The 20,811-nt window shown below is 39.7% G+C and overlaps 1 protein-coding gene across 3 annotated transcripts in view; it reads left to right on the top strand.

Annotated features, from left to right (window-relative positions):
* LOC106071704 (uncharacterized) overlaps positions 1–20,811 on the top strand; it is a 212,782-nt gene that overhangs the window by 111,224 nt on the left and 80,747 nt on the right. For all 3 annotated transcript variants that reach the window (XM_013231865.2, XM_056012920.1, XM_013231867.2), the window contains one exon: positions 12,461–12,497. In XM_013231865.2, the coding sequence (XP_013087319.2) occupies positions 12,461–12,497 (37 nt within the window). The remainder of the gene's footprint in view (positions 1–12,460; positions 12,498–20,811) is intronic.

Below are 20,811 nucleotides of genomic sequence, written 5' to 3'. Positions count from 1 at the left end.
TTATTGGTTGTCCCGGTCGGACTTAGGGAATTAGCCTATTAATTAATTGGCCGGCGGAATCGGCCGGCTGACCGTGTGATGAATGAAATCGTGTGTGAGATTGTTTCTTGGAATGTTTGACTGTCCTGGACGTGAGGAGAGAGAGGGAGAGAGAGAGAATAGTGAGAACGACTGGCAGGGGAGAGAGAGAGAAGAGGAAAGTGTTTTGATTTAATCATTCGTTGTGGCCATAAAATGTATCACTTTTTTAGAGCACACTAATATGTCAATGCAAAGAAAAGAAAGAAAAAGGCAATCTCTCTCTCTCTCTCTCTCTCTCTCTCTCTCTCTCAATTTCTTTCTCTCTCTCGCGATCACCCAGTCTCATTCTCTCTCTCTCTCTCTCTCTCTTTTAACGTATTACCCCACTCCCCCCTAACCCGTACCCACATACCACACTTTGTTTTCTCCTCAATTAATACCTCAGAGGGTTAGAGTAAACAATGTAATATCAAATGCACGCACAGTTAACACAGGGCGCCCCAGGGGGCTGTGACATCGCCATTGTGGTTCATTTTGTACACCAATGATTTTTCAAATCCGATAGTCCTTTTTGCTCCTTCACAAAATTCGCTCTTCTTGTCCTGCTATCAGAGAGCTCAGACGTAAATGAGTATTTCAGAGAAATAGAACACATTGAAAAATACTGTAAAGATAATTTTTTATTATTAAATGTAAAAAAACCCCAAAGAAATGATAATCGATTTTCCTAGGGAAAAGAAAGAAAATGACATTGTTTCTGTAGCTGGAGAGACTATTGAAATTATGCAAACTTTTAAATACCTTGGTTCTATCCTAGACAATAAACTAAATTTTACTGCAAATACTGATTATATCAGCAAAAAGGGGCAGCAAAGATTACGACTACTGAGAAAACTGTCCTCATTTAATGTTAACGAAAAGGCCTTGGCTATGTTTTATCACGCTCACATCTGCATTATTTTAAGTTTTAATATCACTGCCTGGTATGGCAATCTGAGCATTAAAATTAAAAGTAAACTTCTTAAAATCCTAAATGCTGCTGGTTAAGTCATTGGCAAAAAACAAACCCCATTTGGGCAGTTGTTTGAGACAAATATCCTTACAAAAGCTGAAAAGATTCTAGGAATAAAAAAATCTCCCTTTGGGTCAGGATTTTTTTATTTTACCATCACAAAAGAGACACAAGACACCGATAGCAAAGACAAACAGACACCTGTTAAGAAAGCCTACTCCAATAAATAGTCGCGGAATGGAATGCAGCCAATGACAAACAGCTGCGGGTCAAACAACAAACAAATAAACACGTCAGAACAATCGAGAACATGCGCCCTCCTTCTTTATCCCCTGAATCCGGGAGGCGAAACGATTTCGGTCTGTGAAAACACGAAAAAAATCTAGAAACATCTAGAAGGAACTTTCCCCCCCCCCCCCTTTCTGTGTCACGATGTGAGTGACGGGGCGAGCAATCGATGGACTCCCGAGTTAAAGTGATCTGCAGCAGTTGCCTCACAGCCCGCTAGTTAGGCAATGCATGGTGCTGTCTCCTCCCCCACCCCCCTCTACACTTCTAAAGTCAAGCGCATCCCTCCTCTCCCCCCCCCAGGGGGGGGGGATAACAGACGGGTGTAACGTGTAATAAAGGGGAGGCAAGAATTGGTAATGGTCTAAATAGTTTTGTATTGTGGAGCACTGGTGGCTCTGACAGTAGTCATTAGAGCCCCGAACGCTGGACCCTGTCATTAACCGGTGTTTTAAGGGGTGTGAAGGGAAAGGCAAGGTCGCGGGGTGGAATATAGCATTAGAACTTTACCAAGTGGGTGCGTGATTGCGTGCGTGATTTTAGAGTAACGCAAATAACATTTTTAACCTTTAAAGATTGTTTTCAGAATATGTTGTCAGAAAGACAGACAGAAAGACAGACAGATAAATAGATAGACTGGCCTTATGAGCATTCAGGCAAATGCCCGGTGGGCTGGTACCCAAATGGGCCGATAGGACCACAGTAATCAGCTTTTTTTTTCAAGTCACGTCTGTATTTTATAAGATATGGGCGGCACGTATTAAATTGTTAAAGGTTTTATAGTATTCTCTTACAAAAGGGCCTTTGAGTGACGTAGTTAAAAAACAAATCTTACACAGACTCAGGACCGACTAATCTAATCTAACTCATTTTCCGAAATAATGTAATATTCTACATCCATACTAATTCTAGTAGGGTTCATCCTTTTAGGACCTATACACTTGGCGATTAAAAAGCTACAATAGGGCCTACTGGGATATTCCTTAAGAGGATATATTGTTTACTGTAGGCATGTGTACAACTATCGATACATTTTTAAACTTAACAAAATGATTTTGAGGACAAGTAGACCTAGAATTGGATGTCTATTATATGATATACAATTTATGGGCCTGATGGTATAGAACTGTCTGGGCCGATTTTAACACCCCTGGACGTGACATCAGTAAGTGTGTGTGACATAGCATCAGTGAGTGTGTGTGACATAGCATCAGTGAGTGTGTGTGACATAGCATCAGTAAGTGTGTGCGACATAGCATCAGTGAGTGTGTGTGACATAGCATCAGTGAGTGTGTGTGACATAGCATCAGTGAGTGTGTGTGACATAGCATCAGTGAGTGTGTGTGACATAGCATCAGTGAGTGTGTGTGACATAGCATCAGTGAGTGTGTGTGACATAGCATCAGTGAGTGTGTGTGACATAGCATCAGTGAGTGTGTGCGACATAGCATCAGTGAGTGTGTGTGACATAGCATCAGTGAGTGTATACGAAATGATATCATTGAGTATATAATGCTCGCTGTTATAAATTTTGAAGTCTCCACACCTTGCAAGGACATTGTTTTACATACCTTAATTAAGAAAGCTTAAGAAACGTTATGTACCAGAATATCGTCTGTATGTATTGGTATGACCTACATAAAATTAACAGCTTTTTTTTTTTTAAAAAAAAGATAATATACCACAAATAATTGTTATCGCAATCGCCAGTTATAGCACAAAAACAACAACAACAACACCAACAAACACCACCAATATATTTGAGATAGATAGCTAGATATACAATTATAGGGTGTGCTTTGTTTAGACAGCAGGATGGGAGAAAGATCTTGACGTATTGATTATGTTGTTACTCTAATAGCCTTATTATCAAGCCAATAAAAATCCCTTATGCCACCTTCAAGACTTGAGTTCAGTTCTTTAGTACGGCTAATGATGGCGCTACGATCTTTATGTTTTCGTCAAGTTCACGTGGCTAGAAGGTCCAAGCTATCCGAGTTAACATGGCCTGTTCTTTTGCTATCCCAAATATCATAGTTCTCCTGTCTATCAAAGTTATGCTTAACATAGATCTGGTTAAATCTACTATACATGTCTCTGAATAGATAGATCTACTATACATGTCTCTGAATAGATCTACTATACATCTCTCTGAATAGATCTACTATACATGTCTCTGAATAGATCTACTATTCATCTCTCTGAATAGATCTACTATACATGTCTCTGAATAGATCTACTATACATGTCTCTGAATAGATCTACTATACATGTCTCTGAATAGATCTACTATACATGTCTCTGAATAGATCTACTATACATCTCTCTGAATAGATCTACTATACATGTCTCTGAATAGATCTACTATTCATCTCTCTGAATAGATCTACTATACATGTCTCTGAATAGATCCACTATACATGTCTCTGAATAGATCTACTATACATCTCTCTGAATAGATCTACTATACATGTCTCTGAATAGATCTACTATACATGTCTCTGAATAGATCTACTATACATGTCTCTGAATAAATCTACTATACATGTCTCTGAATAGATCTACTATACATCTCTCTGAATAAATCTACTATACATGTCTCTGAGTACAATTGTGCTACATTAAAAACGTCTCTACAACTTCGGGAAACTTAAAGAGAATGAACTAGTGAATTCACCTTCATCTTCATCTATTCCTTAGCCTGTTCAACGGTTGGGGTTCATACGCGATCTGTCGACCATCTTCCTCCATACCTTTGTTTCTTTTGCCTTGAGTAGAATCTCGTTCATTGACAGGTCTGTCCACTCTATGATGTTGTCTTCCAATCGGTTTCTTTGTCTGCCGCGTATTATTTTTTCCTGGTACTGTTCCCCGAATGAAGGTTTTTGCGAGGCTTTGTGTTATGGCCATAAAGTTTTAGTTAGCGTTTTTTCTTTCTTAAGTGGTCAACCAGTCATCGTGGGACCCAACCATTGTGATTCTCTTCAGAATGTTCTCATTCGTAATGTAATTTTTGTAGGTGACAGAATCGTCTATAGCATCTCAATTCCATTGTTAGGATTCCATTCTTTACTTCTGCTGTCAGTGTTCAAGTCTCTCAAGTATATAAGAATGTGGCCATTACCAAGGAGCTCTTCAGTCTGATTTTAACGTCGAGGGCTATGTCTTTGTCTATCCAAATTGTTTTGAGTGCGTGTCAGTGAGTGAGACGCGTTAAAATTTATGGCAGTATTTAAATTATGTGTTAGGTGTACACAAAAAAAAGACAAAAAACAACAACAACAAAACAACAACAACAATATATAAACTGCCAATGGCAAGAGTTGAGTGACAACTTTTGAGAAATTGCAGAATGATTGTTTCACTTCTACTAATAAGCTTGTCATAAAGAAAACTGTAGCAGAAAACTCCAGGATGAAAATTCTTGAGAATGATATTCAATTAAAGAGTAGATATTTATTGTTCCTTTATCTCTTCTTCCCCTCCTCTCTTTATGTCTCTCTCTCTCTCTCTGACTCTCTCTCTGTTTGTCTCTCTCAATGATTCTTTCTCTCTCTTTCTCCCTCTGTTTGTCTCTCTCACTGTCTCTCTGTCTCTATGTTTCTGTCTGTCTCTCTCTCTCTCTCTCTTTCTGTCTCTTTCCACCTCTCTCTCTTTCTGACTCTCTCTCCCTCCCCTCTCTCTCTCCATCTCATGTTCCCCTGTTCGGTCCCGCCCCTGACCTAACCTTGTTCTACAAAAGAAACTCACGTTCAAAAGTCACTTAACTTTTACTGAGTAGCTTCTAGACAAATCTCTGAGCGACTCAAGACATTGGCGTCCCATCGACCTCTCTCTCTCTCTCTCTCTCTCTCTCTCTCTCTCTCTCTCTCTCAGACTTGTCCACCCCCTACCCGCTCCCATTTCGCTCACTTCAGCCTGAAAACATGTAGATGAAACAGGAAAAGGTTGTGGGAGAGGGAAGATGAAAAAAAAAAAGAGTTCTCCCTAACGCCCCCCCCCCCACACCCCACCCTACACCCCCTCTGTCATTAACAAAGCTAATCCCTGAAACACGAGGCGCCGCGAGCATCAGTTCTCTGTCCCGGACGTTGATGACTCTCTTGTGTCCTGGTGCCTTCTAGTCCTCACCGCTTCTGGGAATAAGTAGGGAACGACTTCCGATGCCAGGGTGTCGGTCATACATCGACACGACACACGCCCCCCCCCCCCCCCCCACCAAAAAAAAAAGGACACATTCTTTTCAATACACTTTTTATCTTATTTATATCCCAAGGTTGACATTGCGAAGAGTTTTTTTTCCCCCTCAGAACCTGAAAATGTGTGCGTAATGTAAGCTTCGTTACACTGAAGTTTAAAAACCTGATCCTGTCAATAAGGAAGTCCATAGAGTGAATATAGTTTCACCTGTGCCATTAGTTAACATAGTCAAGCTAGTCTGTGATCTGATGGCCTCATTGTTATAGTAAACATATTGCAACATTAGCATCCAGTCTACATGAAGGTTCTTTATATTGTAGATTAATGTGTAACTCTGTGAGTTCCTCTACTCCTGAACTCATTGACTCTGGGTCTTCAGAAAAACGCAACTTCCCTTCAACGCCCTTGTTTACTTTTTGTGAAGATCGGCCTTGTATTTCCTGTGAACGAGACTTCCTCAAGATCGATAACTGCACTTATTTGATTACAAGCTTGTCTCCCTTTTTTTTTTCTCTCTCAAAATCGTGATCGAAGGCGACTACTTAAATTAGGAACTCTTTAATGATAGGAATAGATACATCAAGGCGTAGATGTGGAAGAACATGCCTTGGAATGAGAGGAGGGGATGGGGGGGGGGTAGCCACCTTCCAGTCAGTTTGTTCCTTGTTTGTAATAACAGGTTTCTCTGAGATGTTCAGAATTTCTTGTGTTCACACTTATTCCGGCAATGATTGATTTAAGAAACGTAGCATTAACTTCTTGTTAGGTTTTTAATCGTGTGGAAGAGTTTTGAAGTTCATTGCATTGATATATAGGAGAAGATGAGATCATGGCACTGCCCTGATGTATAGGAGCAGATGAGATCATGGCACTGCCCTGATGTATAGGAGCAGATGAGATCATGGCACTGCCCTGATGTATAGGAGCAGATGATATCATGGCACTGCCCTGATGTATAGGAGCAGATGAGATTATGGCACTGCCCTGATGTATAGAAGCAGATGAGATTATGGCACTGCCCTGATGTATAGAAGCAGATGAGATTATGGCACTGCCCTGATGTATAGAAGCAGATGAGATCATGGCACTGCCCTGATGTATAGGAGCAGATGAGATCATGGCACTGCCCTGATGTATAGGAGCAGATGAGTTCATGGCACTGCCCTGATGTATAGGAGCAGATGAGTTCATGGCACTGCCCTGATGTATAGGAGCAGATGAGATCATGGCACTGCCCTGATGTATATGAGCAGATGAGTTCATGGCACTGCCCTGATGTATAGGAGCAGATGAGATCATGGCACTGCCCTGATGTATAGGAGCAGATGAGATCATTGCACTGCCCTGATGTATAGGAGCAGATGAGATCATGGCACTGCTTTGATGTATAGGAGCAGATGAGATCATGGCACTGCCCTGATGTATAGGAGCAGATGAGATCATGGCACTGCCCTGATGTATAGGAGCAGATGAGATCATGGCACTGCCCTGATGTATAGGAGCAGATGAGATCACGGCACTGCCCTGATGTATAGGAGCAGATGAGATCATTGCACTGCTTTGATGTATAGGAGCAGATGAGATCATGGCACTGCCCTGATGTATAGGAGCAGATGAGATCATTGCACTGCTTTGATGTATAGGAGCAGATGAGATTATGGCACTGCCCTGATGTATAGAAGCAGATGAGATCATTGCACTGCCTTCCTTACTGTTTTTTTTTATCAAAAGATAGGAATATGCATTGACTTTAAAAGCCTAATGATATTTTGTAGTAACAGATCCGTCTCATACTAATTGAAGTTAAAACAAGGTTACAAAGACAGTTTGAGTGGAAACACAAACTCAAAATCGGCCCCCGAAGTGGTCCACCCAGGCAGGTAAAAAGGCAGGTTTCAATATTTTCAGAAAGAACATCAGAATGAAATTCTATCAAAGACAAATGACAGAGAAGAATGGAGAAAGAAGGTTGACAGATCTTGTGTGGTGCCCCAGCGGTCAAGCAGACCAAAGGATATGTGAAAGTGAATGTGAAGTTAAATGTGAACCTGGCCTAACTGATGTCTTATAATGAATATCTAATTGATCTAATTGTTTTGTAAAGGGTCAATCTCTTATTCAAATCTTAAAGAAAAATATACATTTCCGTAAAAAAAAATATTTAAAAAAATGTTAAGTGTACCCTGCGCGAGGACGACTAACGCCACACTGCAGGAGGTTTGGGTTAGGTTCTAACAAGAAAAACACTTTAAAAATATCTTTATAAAAGATAATACCTCCAATAAAATGATTCAATAAATAATGTAAAATAAATGTGATTCGATTCAAATTATTGGAATTCAACGCCCGCATTTTCTGACTCGGCCAGCGGGGGAAGACATACTCATGCGATTAGTTATTGGGATGATTAGTTTATGGACATCTAGGTCCAACATTAGACTTAAAGTTCTTATTTATAACTCTTAGGATCTAGTCTAGATCTACATCTAAATCTAGAATTTAGATGTAATCTACATTAAATTTATGTACAAATACAAGCACGCTTATAAACTTCAATAAAATTGAAGCAACTTTAAATTTACTGTTATCGCATAATTACGGTAATACGGCTGACTACGCCATGTTGGCACTAGACCTAGATAGATTCATAAATCTCTAGCCAAATCCACATTTATTTATTATTTATTCAATTCCAAAGAAACACCTGACATATGTTAAACAAAGAAAGATACCAAAATCTATTTATTGTTTTATTAATCTTTGCAATTACATGTTACGTTTCCAGTATGAACATGTTTGTTAAAATGTCTTTTTTTGTTTTGTGGTATTTTACTTATATATTTTTTCGTAATCTGTCAGTTTGAGTTATCATTGTCCATCATATCGTGTAAAAGATACACCTCTATCTCAATACCCTTTCTATTGATTTAACATTAGAACATTATTTTTTCAATAGAATGTTTTGTTTTATCATTTACTTTGACCATAGATAACTGATATCATGTTAGCTAAAACAAGTATGTAATATAACATTTTAAAATTGAATCAAAGGCAGGAAGCAATGTTGCTATTTTAAAAAGACTGCAAGGACATCAGATGGTGGACGAGGAAAAAAAGAATATTTCGGTCAACTTGACCAAAGATTGCTGTAGAAAACTCCACAATGTATTCAGTTTTCAATGACGTCAAATCGCAACGATTTTTGGGGGGCATGAAAAAAGAAAGTCTCATTTACGGAAATGACGTCATTGGCGTCTTTTCTTCACTCTTATTTGATATTGAATTCTAGGAATAGAAGTTTTCAACGCTCTTTTTTTTAAAAGTTTGTCCCAAAAATAATCTTGGAAATAAAACAGAAGTTGTGGGAAACGCTGGATTAAGGAAATTGTTAAAAACTATATAGTTTTGCTGTTTCACTATAGAGTGGTCGCGGGGAAGAAAATATGGTATTTAGTTGTAAGTTTTGAGTTCTGAAAATAGAATGTGTTTTAACTGATACCTTGTTCGCCACATAAATTTGAGAACCGTGTCTGTCTCATTGCACCCAGGCGCCGTGTTGAGAATACCATTCAGTACGGACAAGGAAGGCGGCAGTTTGTGTGTATAGTAGCCCTGTCTACGTACAGAGGGCCGTTGTTTGTGTGTAGAGTAGCCCTGTCTACGTACAGAGGGCCGTTGTTTGTGTGTAGAGTAGCCCTGTCTACGTACAGAGGGCCGTTGTTTGTGTGTAGAGTAGCCCTGTCTACGTACAGAGGGCCGTTGTTTGTGTGTAGAGTAGCCCTGTCTACGTACAGAGGGCCGTTGTTTGTGTGTAGAGTAGCCCTGTCTACGTACAGAGGGCCGTTGTTTGTGTGTAGAGTAGCCCTGTCTACGTACAGAGGGCCGTTGTTTGTGTGTAGAGTAGCCCTGTCTACGTACAGAGGGCCGTTGTTTGTGTGTAGAGTAGCCCTGTCTACGTACAGAGCCAATTCTTCACGCATACCAGGGTTTTTTTCTCTCAAAGGGCCGCTGTTTTTGTGTAATATCGCGCACTCCTTTAACAGATGGTCAATAAATTTGAGAACATGAATTTGATGTCGCATTGTCTTAAACCTGGTTATTGAACTCCTCAAAGAACCCACTGCAGTGAACTAGAAATGACCTGGATGTTACTGTTGTTACATATAGTTAACCCACAATATCTACGTCATCATTATGAGCAAACCCCCAAAGAAAATGTACAATGATGTTATGATGTGAAGGACAAAATGAGACCCTATCGATTTCATACCTCTACAAATATTTGTCCCTTGTCTTAACCAACTTTTTAACAAATCTTTTCATTTCCTTCTTTGTACTTTGGAAAAAAAACAAAACTTGTCTCTGATAATGTGTGTGTGTGTGTGTGTGTGTGTGTGTGTGTGTTTCAATTTCAGTTCTCTTCTATTTTTGAACTCCTTTTGTGAGATGTTAAGAAGAAAAGGAAGCCTGAAGACATGAACGATAACTCGTCTGATCTTGTCAAAATGGATATATAAAGTTTGATATTGTTTTAAAGATTAACTCCCTTATCTGTTGTTTTTTTGTTCGTTTCTTTGGAAAAAAAAATTTTTTTTTTGTTTGATGCAATTTTTAGTAACAGGAAATGTTATTTGAAGAGGTGATGATGGTCCGAGAGGTTTGCGTATGTCTTGACGATCTGTTAAGTGCTCTTTCTTTTAAAGAATTTTTTTTTCCAGGCACTTCAGTGTTTAGTTCAAGGTCTTGAAGATACTCGTAGTATAAAGTAAATCTTCCAGCTTTCTTTCTCTCTTTTTGTCTCCATCTCATTTTCTCTATTTCTCTTTATTTATCTATCTCTCTTCATCCTATTGGCATTGTTTCTCATTTTCTCTCTTCATGTCTTTTTCTCTCTGTTTCTGTTTCTGTTCCTATTTCTCTCTCTTTCTCTCTGTCTCACTGTGTTTCTTTCTCCATCGTTTTTTTCCCTCTCTTGCTCTTTCATCCTTTAATCTCGATATCTTTTTCTCTCTGTTCCTCATTTCTTTCTCTTTCTTTATTTTTCATCTATTAGTCTGTTTCTTTCTTTCTCTATTTCACGAAAACAATAAAAACAAAACCAGAATCAAGATGATTGGAAGGAGCCTTATTAAAGACACTTTAGAATGAAAATAAACATCCACACCATAATAATAAATACTAGTTTATAACATAAGATATAAACACAGAAACCTTTTTAAGTAAATATTTTTAAAGATAATTCTTCGCCCACCCACTCCTAATACGTCTGCAATGATGTCATTTATCATTTTAAACTGTACACACACACACACACATAATTTTTTCTCCCAGTTTTTTGTTCATCTCTTTCAAGGTTTGAGAAAGCTCTGTCGCGAGGTCCTTAAACCCTATCACTATATCTGTCTTACATTAGTCTGAAAAGGTAAGAACAAAGAAGATTATAAAGGGAATGTCCATGAACTTAATTACAGACAAGAAAATTGTTCCAGTGATAAAGGAAAATATTTTTTTTAACGTGCATTAATGTCAATCAATATTACAATGGTCAGTTCATTAGTTATTACTTTTGTGATTACATTGGTCATTACATTATTGATTTCATTTCTCATTAAATTGTTTCATTACATTTCTTATCAAATTTCTTTTGAAAATTCTCACGACATTAGTCATTGTTTTATTCATTGTTTCTCTGGTTACACTTCTCTTATAGGTCTCTGATAGATAGATAGATAGATAGATAGATAGATAGATAGATAGATAGATAGATAAATAGATAGATTGATAGATAGATAGATAGATTGATAGATAGATAAGATGAATAAACTACTACAATCTTACAATCTTTCCTTAAACAAACAAAAAAAGATGCACACGTCTTTCCCCCCCCCCCCCCACCCCTCCAAGTGTCAATGTAGTTTTACAACTGAACTCGGCTGATTCGCTGTTTGTTTGTTTGATCTGGCTAATTTGGGCGACCCATTCATTGCTCTAATTGTACTAAGGAAGATGGAGCACTTGTATAAATTAATCCTAGCATGTGGAATAAGAAATGTGGATTTTATCTTGTCTGTTTTTTTGTTTGTTTTTGTTTTTGCAAATTATGGCTCGGTGTTTTATGTATTATTGCTTCTTTACTATGGAGTCTTCTGTTGAAGTGTCACTAAATTTAGTGATTTTACTAATTGTGTAACGAGTCAAATGTATATATTCCTTTTTTTTTTTATATAAATTTCTCGGCTCTTTTTTTACATCTGTAAGTTTCTTCATGTTTTTTTAGTTGAAGGGTCCCAAACAAATAACGCGTATACTAATATTGATATATATATATATATATATATAAACTATTTTAACATTTATATTTTTTGTTTAAACATTAGTCCAAGAAATTCCTTTAGACACCTCTGTAAATTTCTGGTGTGTCTGTACAGGATATGGACAGAAAAATCTGATTTAAGGAACTTGAATAAACTGTCCTTCTCTCTCTCTCTCTCTCTCTCTCTCTCTCTCTCTCTCTCTCTCTCTAATGAGTAGCATGTAGACGCAAATCTTCCCAAATTGTGAGATAACGACACCTCACCAACACCTCTCCAACTATTTCTCACCTCATCCTTCTCAGATCAAATCTCACAGAGTTCTCATCCGCTTTTCTTTATCTTTTTAAATCTACTTTTTATAACCAAATCTAAAAATTTATTGCCATTTTGGTTTTTATACCTCATTATACGTGTTTAATAAACCTTGAAAAATATTTTATTTTTTTTTAATCAGAGAGCGCACTTCAAAAGATTGTAATCGGCTTATGTCGAATCTCTTCGTGTAATCAGCTTAATTCTATTTTCACAACTTTTTTTTGCGTTTGATACTTTTTGTTTGTAACGTTTTATTTTAGCTCTCACTAAAAAATTCTGAACCACAAATGTTTTTGTTTCTCTTCCTCAGCATATAGAGAAAAGATTTAGACAAGAAATGGCTAAAGGTAAGGTCTCTTTTAATTTCTCTTTGTTTGTCTGTGTACTTTATATACCTTCTAGATAGCATCGTCTTGTTCATAGGACTTGGTGTGTGTGTGTTTGGTTGTTTCCTTTTTTTTTTACACATTCTTCAATGTCGTTCGACTTTTTAAATGGTGTGTTTGAGGGGACGCCCCTGAGCTCATCCGAGATTCGTTATAGAAGGCCTGAACGCTGATCTGCAACGTCACAACCTGTGGGTAGTTTAGACCAATAGCTCGTTGTCATGTCGTACAGGCCTGTGACGATTTTAATTAAATGTGTTTAAGATCTAAACTAACAAAATAAATATGTGCGATTAGAAATATTTTTACCAATAGCTTTTGTTTAGCGCAATGTCCTGCTTTTTTTGTTTCTCACTACGTTATGATCCTATCACTTGTCTGGACCAGTTGGGAAGGGGTGAGGGAAGAAGGGGGTATCTGGGTGAATGTTACCGCGATAGCTTTTAAAATGCATTAAAAAAAACAAACTTCTTCACTCAGGTCTCAATCCTCCTCAAGGGGACTAATTCAAGTTATACCACCACATCTGTCTAGTACAATGTCTTTCCCTTGTTCGATACCAAACAAAATAATTAATTACCAATAGTTAATTTAACTAATTGTTTTAGTTTTTTTTAAATTGATTCTTGTTTTGTCAGGTACAAGAATAAATTGTGCAGCTTGATCCGAGATTGAGTGTGAGATAAACAACAAGTAGACACTTTTTACCACACAGACAGAATGAGTTGATATAAGCTTTGTGAAAAAAAAAAAAATACTACATCTTCCTGCATCCCCCACCTCCAATTCGCCTTAAAGCGTTGTCACTACGGTAGAGGAAAAAAAAAACACCAGCTCCCACCAGAGTTCCTGCTGTAGATGATATCAGTCTGGCATTAATTTGATAGCCCCCTCGAGTTTACATGACAGGGGCTACTGGGAAGGCTGGCATTCACGGATTACCTACCTTTGTCTGTCTCATTACTCACCTCTAAGACACTCCTCTCACGACGTCAGGGAACTCAGAGAGATGTTGAACAAAAAAAAAAATTCAGTTACAAAAATGTTATTGTTCATTGTATTGTCACCCCCCTCCAAACCCTGAAGGTCTCCCCTCACCACCACTATAACATGCCCCCCCTCCAAACCCCGAAGGTCTCCCCTCACCACCACTATAACATGCCCCCCTCCAAACCCCGAAGGTCTCCCCTCACCACCACTATAACATGCCCCCCTCCAAACCCGGAAGGTCTCCCCTCACCACCACTATAACATGCCCCCCTCCAAACCCGGAAGGTCTCCCCTCACCACCACTATAACATGACCCCCTCCAAACCCTGAAGGTCTCCCCTCACCACCACTATAACATGCCCCCCCTCCAAACCCTGAAGGTCTCCCCTCACCACCACTATAACATGCCCCCCTCCAAACCCTGAAGGTCTCCCCTCACCACCACTATAACATGCCCTCCTCCAAACCCTGAAGGTCTCCCCTCACCACCACTATAACATGCCCCCCACCAAACCCTGAAGGTCTCCCCTCACCACCACTATAACATCCCCCCTCCTCCTCCTTTCGCTGTGACCCAACCGAAAATAAATCTTAATAAGAGTGAAAAGAAAAACAAAGGGAAATAAATTTTAAAAGCAATAAAAAAAAATGGAGACAAATAACTTTGCCTGTGTCATAACTAGAGAAATTATCTCCCCCCCCCTTTTTTTTTTTCCCATTTATTTATTCTTTTTTTTTTTACTCGGGTTTTTTTTTTTTAAAATCACGTGATAAATCTGTCGTCTGCCTTTTTGTTAAGTGATGCGAACGTAGACAATTCACTGTATAACAGATAAGAGGCGGCGGGTTTGGCGTCTTTGCACGCACTGGTATAGGCAGGAGACAACATAGGTGAGTGTTTGAGCAATGGGAGGGCGCCCCGAGTGTCTACAAATAGAATCCTGGGCAGACAATTGTAGGCATGAAACCTTGTCGTATGCTTGTTGGTAGCAGGAAAAGTCTTCTGTTCAAAACCTGCTAAGGCCTCTTGTTTTTAACGGAGTTTAACGGAAGGAGTCCATCCACCATTTTTACAACACAAATCAAAATGATTTATCCTTTCACATTTTTAGAATCAGATCATATACATTTATAGTCAGAAGTGGACAACAATTAGGAATGACAGTCGTCAGAAGTGGACAACATCGTGAACATATCAAATCAATATTAATTTATTTGACTACGAACTACCTCCTTACACTTCAGATAGCCTTTGGTAATTTCGCCTTTTCCATCTGGCTTAGCTGTGCAAGTGAGGTAGCCGCTGTGAGACAAAGAACCTGTAGGGATACAGAGCTTGAAGAAGAACCCAGGATTAATTCAGTGCGTTGTATAATATATGGGAAGTTGGAAACGGCATTTGGTGAGATGACGTTTTCAATCTGGTAGAGCTCTGCATAGTGTTCAACCCATCGTTCCATTTGCAGCGCACGATCGCTGATGATTGAGCCATCCTTTGACTTGAGCGGAGCACACTTGCTGGTGTGAGGTCCAAAGGCTTTTCTCATGCCCTCATATAGTCCTCTTATGTTCTGCATCCAGTTTTGACGGAATTAGACGAAACGCCCTCAGTAAAGGAGCTGAGCATTGCCATTGACATGCTTGCACATGGGAAAACACCCGAAAGAGATGGCATTCCTGCTGAAGTAATTCAGGCTGGAAAACATGCCCTAATCAAACCACTCCATGAACTGCTAAGCTTGTGCTGGGAACAAGGAATGGTACCCCAGGAATTGAAAGACTCCAACATTGTTACAATTTATAAAAATAAAGGCGACCGCTCTGATTGTAACAATTACAGAGGCATCTCACTGCTTAGCATAGTCGGAAAGGCTTTTGCTAGAGTATTACTAAAGCGATTACAGATCCTGGCAGATCGTGTTTATCCAGAGTCGCAGTGTGGCTTTAGGGCAGGTAGATCTACAACAGATATGATTTTCTCTCTTCGGCAGCTACAGGAGAAGAGCAGAGAACAAAAGCAGCCCCTCTTCATAGCATTTATTGATTTGACCAAGGCCTTTGACCTTGTTAGCAGAAGCGGTCTGTTTGCTGTACTAAAGAGAATCGGCTGCCCAAATAAGTTAAGAAAACTAGTGTCAGCTTTTCACGAAAATATGCAGGGCACCGTTCAGTTTGAAAGTTCTTCCTCCAGGCCATTCTCCATTTAGAGCGGTGTCAAACAAGGATGTGTACTGGCCCCTACACTATTTGGCATCTTCTTCTCAGTCGTACTATCCAGTGCTTTTAAATCCCTGGAAGACGGAATATACATCCATAGCAGATCCGATGGAAGGCTCTTTAACCTGGCACGTCTTAAAGCCAAAACGAAAAGGCGTCGTATCTTGATAAGGGAGCTGCTGTTTGCCGATGACGCGGCATTCGTATCTCACTCACAAGGAGGTCTACAGAAGCTAGTGAACGCCTTAGCAGCTGCTTGTCAAGAGTTTAGCCTTACTATAAGTCTCTCCAAGACCGAAATCCTGGCACAAGACGTCGCAGAAATACATATAATACAAATTGGGAACCACACCCTTTCAGTGGTGCAAGAATTTACCTACTTGGGTTCAACAATTGTCAGTAACCTAGACTTAGACATCGAGCTGACAAAAAGGATAGGAAAAGCTACCACAGTATTGGCAAAACTCTCCAAGCGCGTCTGGGAAAATGGTAAATTGACCACAGCGACCAAAATCCTAGTCTACAACGCCTGTGTTGTGAGCACTCTCCTTTATGGCAGTGAGAGCTGGTCAACATACATGTACCAAGAGCACAGATTGAATAGTTTCCAATTGCGCTGCCTGAGACGCATAATGGGCATCTCTTGGAGGGACCATGTCTCCAATCAGGAAGTTTTAAGATTGGCCAATATGAACAGCATGTATGCTCTCCTGACACAAAGAAGATTACGCTGGCTCGGACATGTCACCCGCATGCCAGATGGCAGAATCCCGAAAGATATCTTATATGCTGAGCTTGTGGAAGGAGTCAGACCCAAGGGCCGCCCAAGACTAACATATAGAGATGTCTGCAAGCGAGACATGAGAGCCTCAGGCATCAGCGAAAGTATGTGGGAAAACATAGCCAAAGACCGGAGTGCATGGAGACAGACTGTGCGTGCTGGGACAACCCTTGCTGAGAACAAAAGAATTGAAGCGGCTTTAATCAAGAGGGATAAAAAGAAAGCTGCCCTGTCTGCTAGCCCTAAATTAGAGGCATACACATGTACGAATTGTGGCAAAGTCTGCCGTTCTAGAATTGGCTTGATTAGCCACACCAGATTCTGCCCCGTCTCAAGATTAAGCCAAAACCAGTGACTCATTTGGGCACATCCATTGCCTTTTGAGACAAAAGGAGCCATATATATGTATAATATATACTAATTGTTCACATAAGACCAGGCCACAATATCAAGCACCCCCCCTAGACTATTTGGTCTATAGGGCAGAAGATGCAAATCCCATCTGCCTCCACGGCCGACGGCTAACTAGGGTGTCATGTGACTAGAGCAACAACGGACCGCCCTTGATTTCCCCAACCAATGTTCGGCACTTATTAGAGTTGGGTAAACTCAGGGACGTTACTTATGAAAATGTAATAGAACCTTGAAGTACTCATCCACCCAAATGGCGTAGCAATGGATTTGAGGGCCTCTTTAGGGGCCCCCGCATTTTGACATTCGATATCATGCCATGAGATAATGTACTTAATAAATATATAAGTCTAATGTGTGGAATACATGCAACAGGGTCACTGATTTACAGAACAACATGAAGAGCAAGATAACATGGCATTGGCTTAATATTTAATTAAAAAAATGTTGTCACTCATTTGGGGGCCCCCCCCCCTCAAGTGGGAGCCCCGGCTACCCTATAATCCCCCCACACACCCCAGTTACGCCACTGAATCCACCTCACTCAGTGTTATGGAGGGAGTGTGTATGTGTGTTTCTATAGTCACGTTGGGAGGAGGTTAGCGATTGATTGTGAATGATGCAAGATAAACGATATTGTCGTCAGCGGTTTGAGTCAGGTGAGTAGTTATTCAAGATATTTCAAGTTTTATACGTTTTAATACGCCCACAGCGGTGTCGTCTACCAGCAGTTTGGTGATGCACGTCAACGACCGTCCACAACACTGAGTACATGCGTTGCTTTCTGGAGTGTTTAAAAAAAAAAAGACTTGAACCTGAGATCTGATATCTGCTTAAACCGACCAGACCACCAAACCACCGTTCACACAACACTATCGTAACTCGACCAGGCAATACACACACAAATAAAAAATATCGTGCAGATAAAAAGACATTCTCGCGCTGGAGCTCCCCTACAAGTGAGAGATCTCGCCGCTTCCAATGTCGGGCCTCCCTCTTGTGTTGTGCTCTCGCGTGGCGCGAGCGTGCCTCGAGGGGGCAGAGGGGGAGCCATCTGGAAACAAAACATGAAACTTGATCCTATGACTTACGAACCCGCAGGTAGCTCGGAGTCAAGGTGCGCGCAGGGTGGAGGGGCGTGAGTTGTTGGGGGGGGGGGGGGCGCCCGGAGATGAAGGGAACAGAGAGAAGATAAAGAGCTACCTGGGAGACACCTATGTCCCTGTACTAAGTCCTGGTTGACCCGCTACAGTCACTTTCCTTGTTTACTGCTTTGACGTATGTAGAGGGTAAAAAAGGGGGGGGGGGGTGAGCAGCTATGCCTTTCAATTACTCACGTACAAGTGACGTCCTGACTAATGCGTATAAAGAACTAGATAGCAGTCTGATGTTTGCGTGTCGCCTTATTACCTGAATCTTGTATTCAGCTCACATGTAGAAGGCATTGCATAATACCTGCAGATCTTACACTAGTGTGGGAAGGAATGTCTACTAGCTGTCGTAACCCGGCTTTAAACAAGCCAATAGTTTAACAAGTTGAAAACAAAACAACGACACACTAAGTTGGAAGAAGCTATTATTAAAGTGCTAGCGACTGAGGAATGGTGCCAGACTATTGACTTCTATCTAGACCATTCGTCATAGAAAGGCCTGAGCATTGACCTGCAACGTCACAACCTGTGGGCAGTTTAGACCAATAGCTCTTTGCCATGTCGTACATGTCAGTGTTGTGGCCTTCTAATAACGATTGGTCTCGACTCTATGATGTCTCTCTCCCTGTGATAAGACTTGAACGTTAATTTCAAAAGAAACTACTATTACATAAATAAGCTAATTGTAAATAGCCATCTCGAATGAAAAAATATTCTTCTTTGAATTATGTATACTACAATACAAGACATATATATTAAAGTGAAAAAAAAAGTTTATTAAGTGGAATGGATGTAAATCTAAAAAAAGATCTCATCATATTGGCTCCAATATAGTCGGCAATTAAAGTTTGTGTTTTTTTCCCTTAAATATGGGTGCTTTTGTTGTCCTCTATTTTTCTTATTATTACATTCTAATGATAATGCTTGCTCCATTCGGATTAAATTAGGTGTAGATCTTTGTGTTTAGCCATACTCCATTTGTATTGTGTTCTATGCATGGTCTTGGATATACAAGTCTCCCTCGAACTAGGTTGTGTGTTCTGTGGGGTGGGAGGGGCGCTCAAAACAGTGCATGCACACCTTTAACTCTTCCAATCTTTTTTTTCACCCCTTTTCCCTCAGAGGTTTTGGATGCTGCTGGAGTGTCATCTTAGTTTACAGGGTGAGCAGCCTCTTACAGCACGTACTCTCGATAAACTTTCTCCGCATCTCATCGCAAGCTCGTTCCATCCCCCCCCCCCGTCTCTCTCATTCTCATTCACACATTCGTTTATCCCCCCTCCTTAACCCCCCCCCCCCCCACGCCATCCATTTTCACCTCTCACTCACGAACACCCAAGATTGTCTTTTTTTTTTTCTTTTTTTAAATCTAGAATACGATCTATACTCACAGGGTATGTACTGATTTAACTCCCTTGACTGTACTTGGTTTCTCGCTGTCCCGTTCGTAGCGTATGGTACTCACTGTAAGGACAAGATCCCAGCACCTATAATAGCTATAGTGTAAACTAAACAGGAATTTTCACCATGATTTTTAAAAAGCTTATATCAACTAACTGGCCAAAAGTTCGTAGACATTTTTCTCCGATACCCAATCTCGGATCAAGCTGATCTTTTACACATTTTTTTTTCTTTTACCTGACAACATAAGAATCAATTTAAAAAATAAAACTCAACCAATTAGTTAATTAATTATTGGTAAAAAATTACTTTGTTTGGTATCTCAAACAAGGGAAAGAAATAGTACTTGAGTGATATAAGCCGAATTAGTTCCCTTTTCAAGGGAAATAAATAGTATTTGACTGAAGTGGTGGTTTAAGCTGTATAAGTCCCCTTTCCAAGGGAAATAAATAGTACTTGATTGAAGTGGTGGTTTAAGCTGAATAATCCCCTATATAGATTGTCGTCTGAGGCTTATTACAAAGTTTATTACATGACTGATCCAAACTAATTGATACACTTAATACAAGCTTGTTTTTTTTAAAGTATTTTTTTTTTGTTGCCTGTTAAACACATTAATCTCTTGTTTACATTTCCATTTCGAATGTCCAGTTTACATTCAATTAGTAATACAATATAGTAACATAGTAAAATGAAGAGAAATCGATGGGCAGAAATGTTGATGCACTATGGGGGTAATCAATTTAGGCTAAGACAATTTTTAAAAATTTCAAATTCAATATATTGAAATTAATATATAATCCAGACCATGTTAAGGATGTCATTATGAAAGATCACATTTGCCTAATAAAAACTAAAAAAATTACTTTGGGCCACAAGCGACAGTGCTTTGGAACTTAATTTGCTGTGCTGTTTAAAAAAAAAAGCGAACAACAGAAAGTATCGTATATTTTGTTTACTACAAAGCTTATCAACGCTGCCAATGTGGTGTACAATGGAGACACCAAAAGGATTGGGAAACCTTTAACAGAATTAAGAAGCTGCTGGTTTTGTATGTAAAGGTTAGGGTTAGGAAACGGGAGAGTCCGCTTTATTAGACCAAACGATATCTCTCGACAAGGCACAGGTCAGTCTAGTCAAGGTCCTTACTGTGCAGTATTTGTGTAGTGGTTATATTTTTTACTAATATCAGTAATGACCTGACCGATCAAGCTGTCAACCATTTCAGCTGGGTAGTCTTTGATACCTATATAGGCTACTTTTTTTTGTATGCGTTCTTGATACCTATTAGGCTGTGTGGTATGCGTTCCAGACTGTCGTTCGG

The sequence above is a fragment of the Biomphalaria glabrata genome, chromosome 15 (assembly GCF_947242115.1).
Source record: "Biomphalaria glabrata chromosome 15, xgBioGlab47.1, whole genome shotgun sequence".
NCBI lineage: Eukaryota > Metazoa > Mollusca > Gastropoda > Planorbidae > Biomphalaria > Biomphalaria glabrata.
Note: the sequence above shows the minus strand (reverse complement) of the source record. Positions and strands in the feature narration are given on the sequence as shown.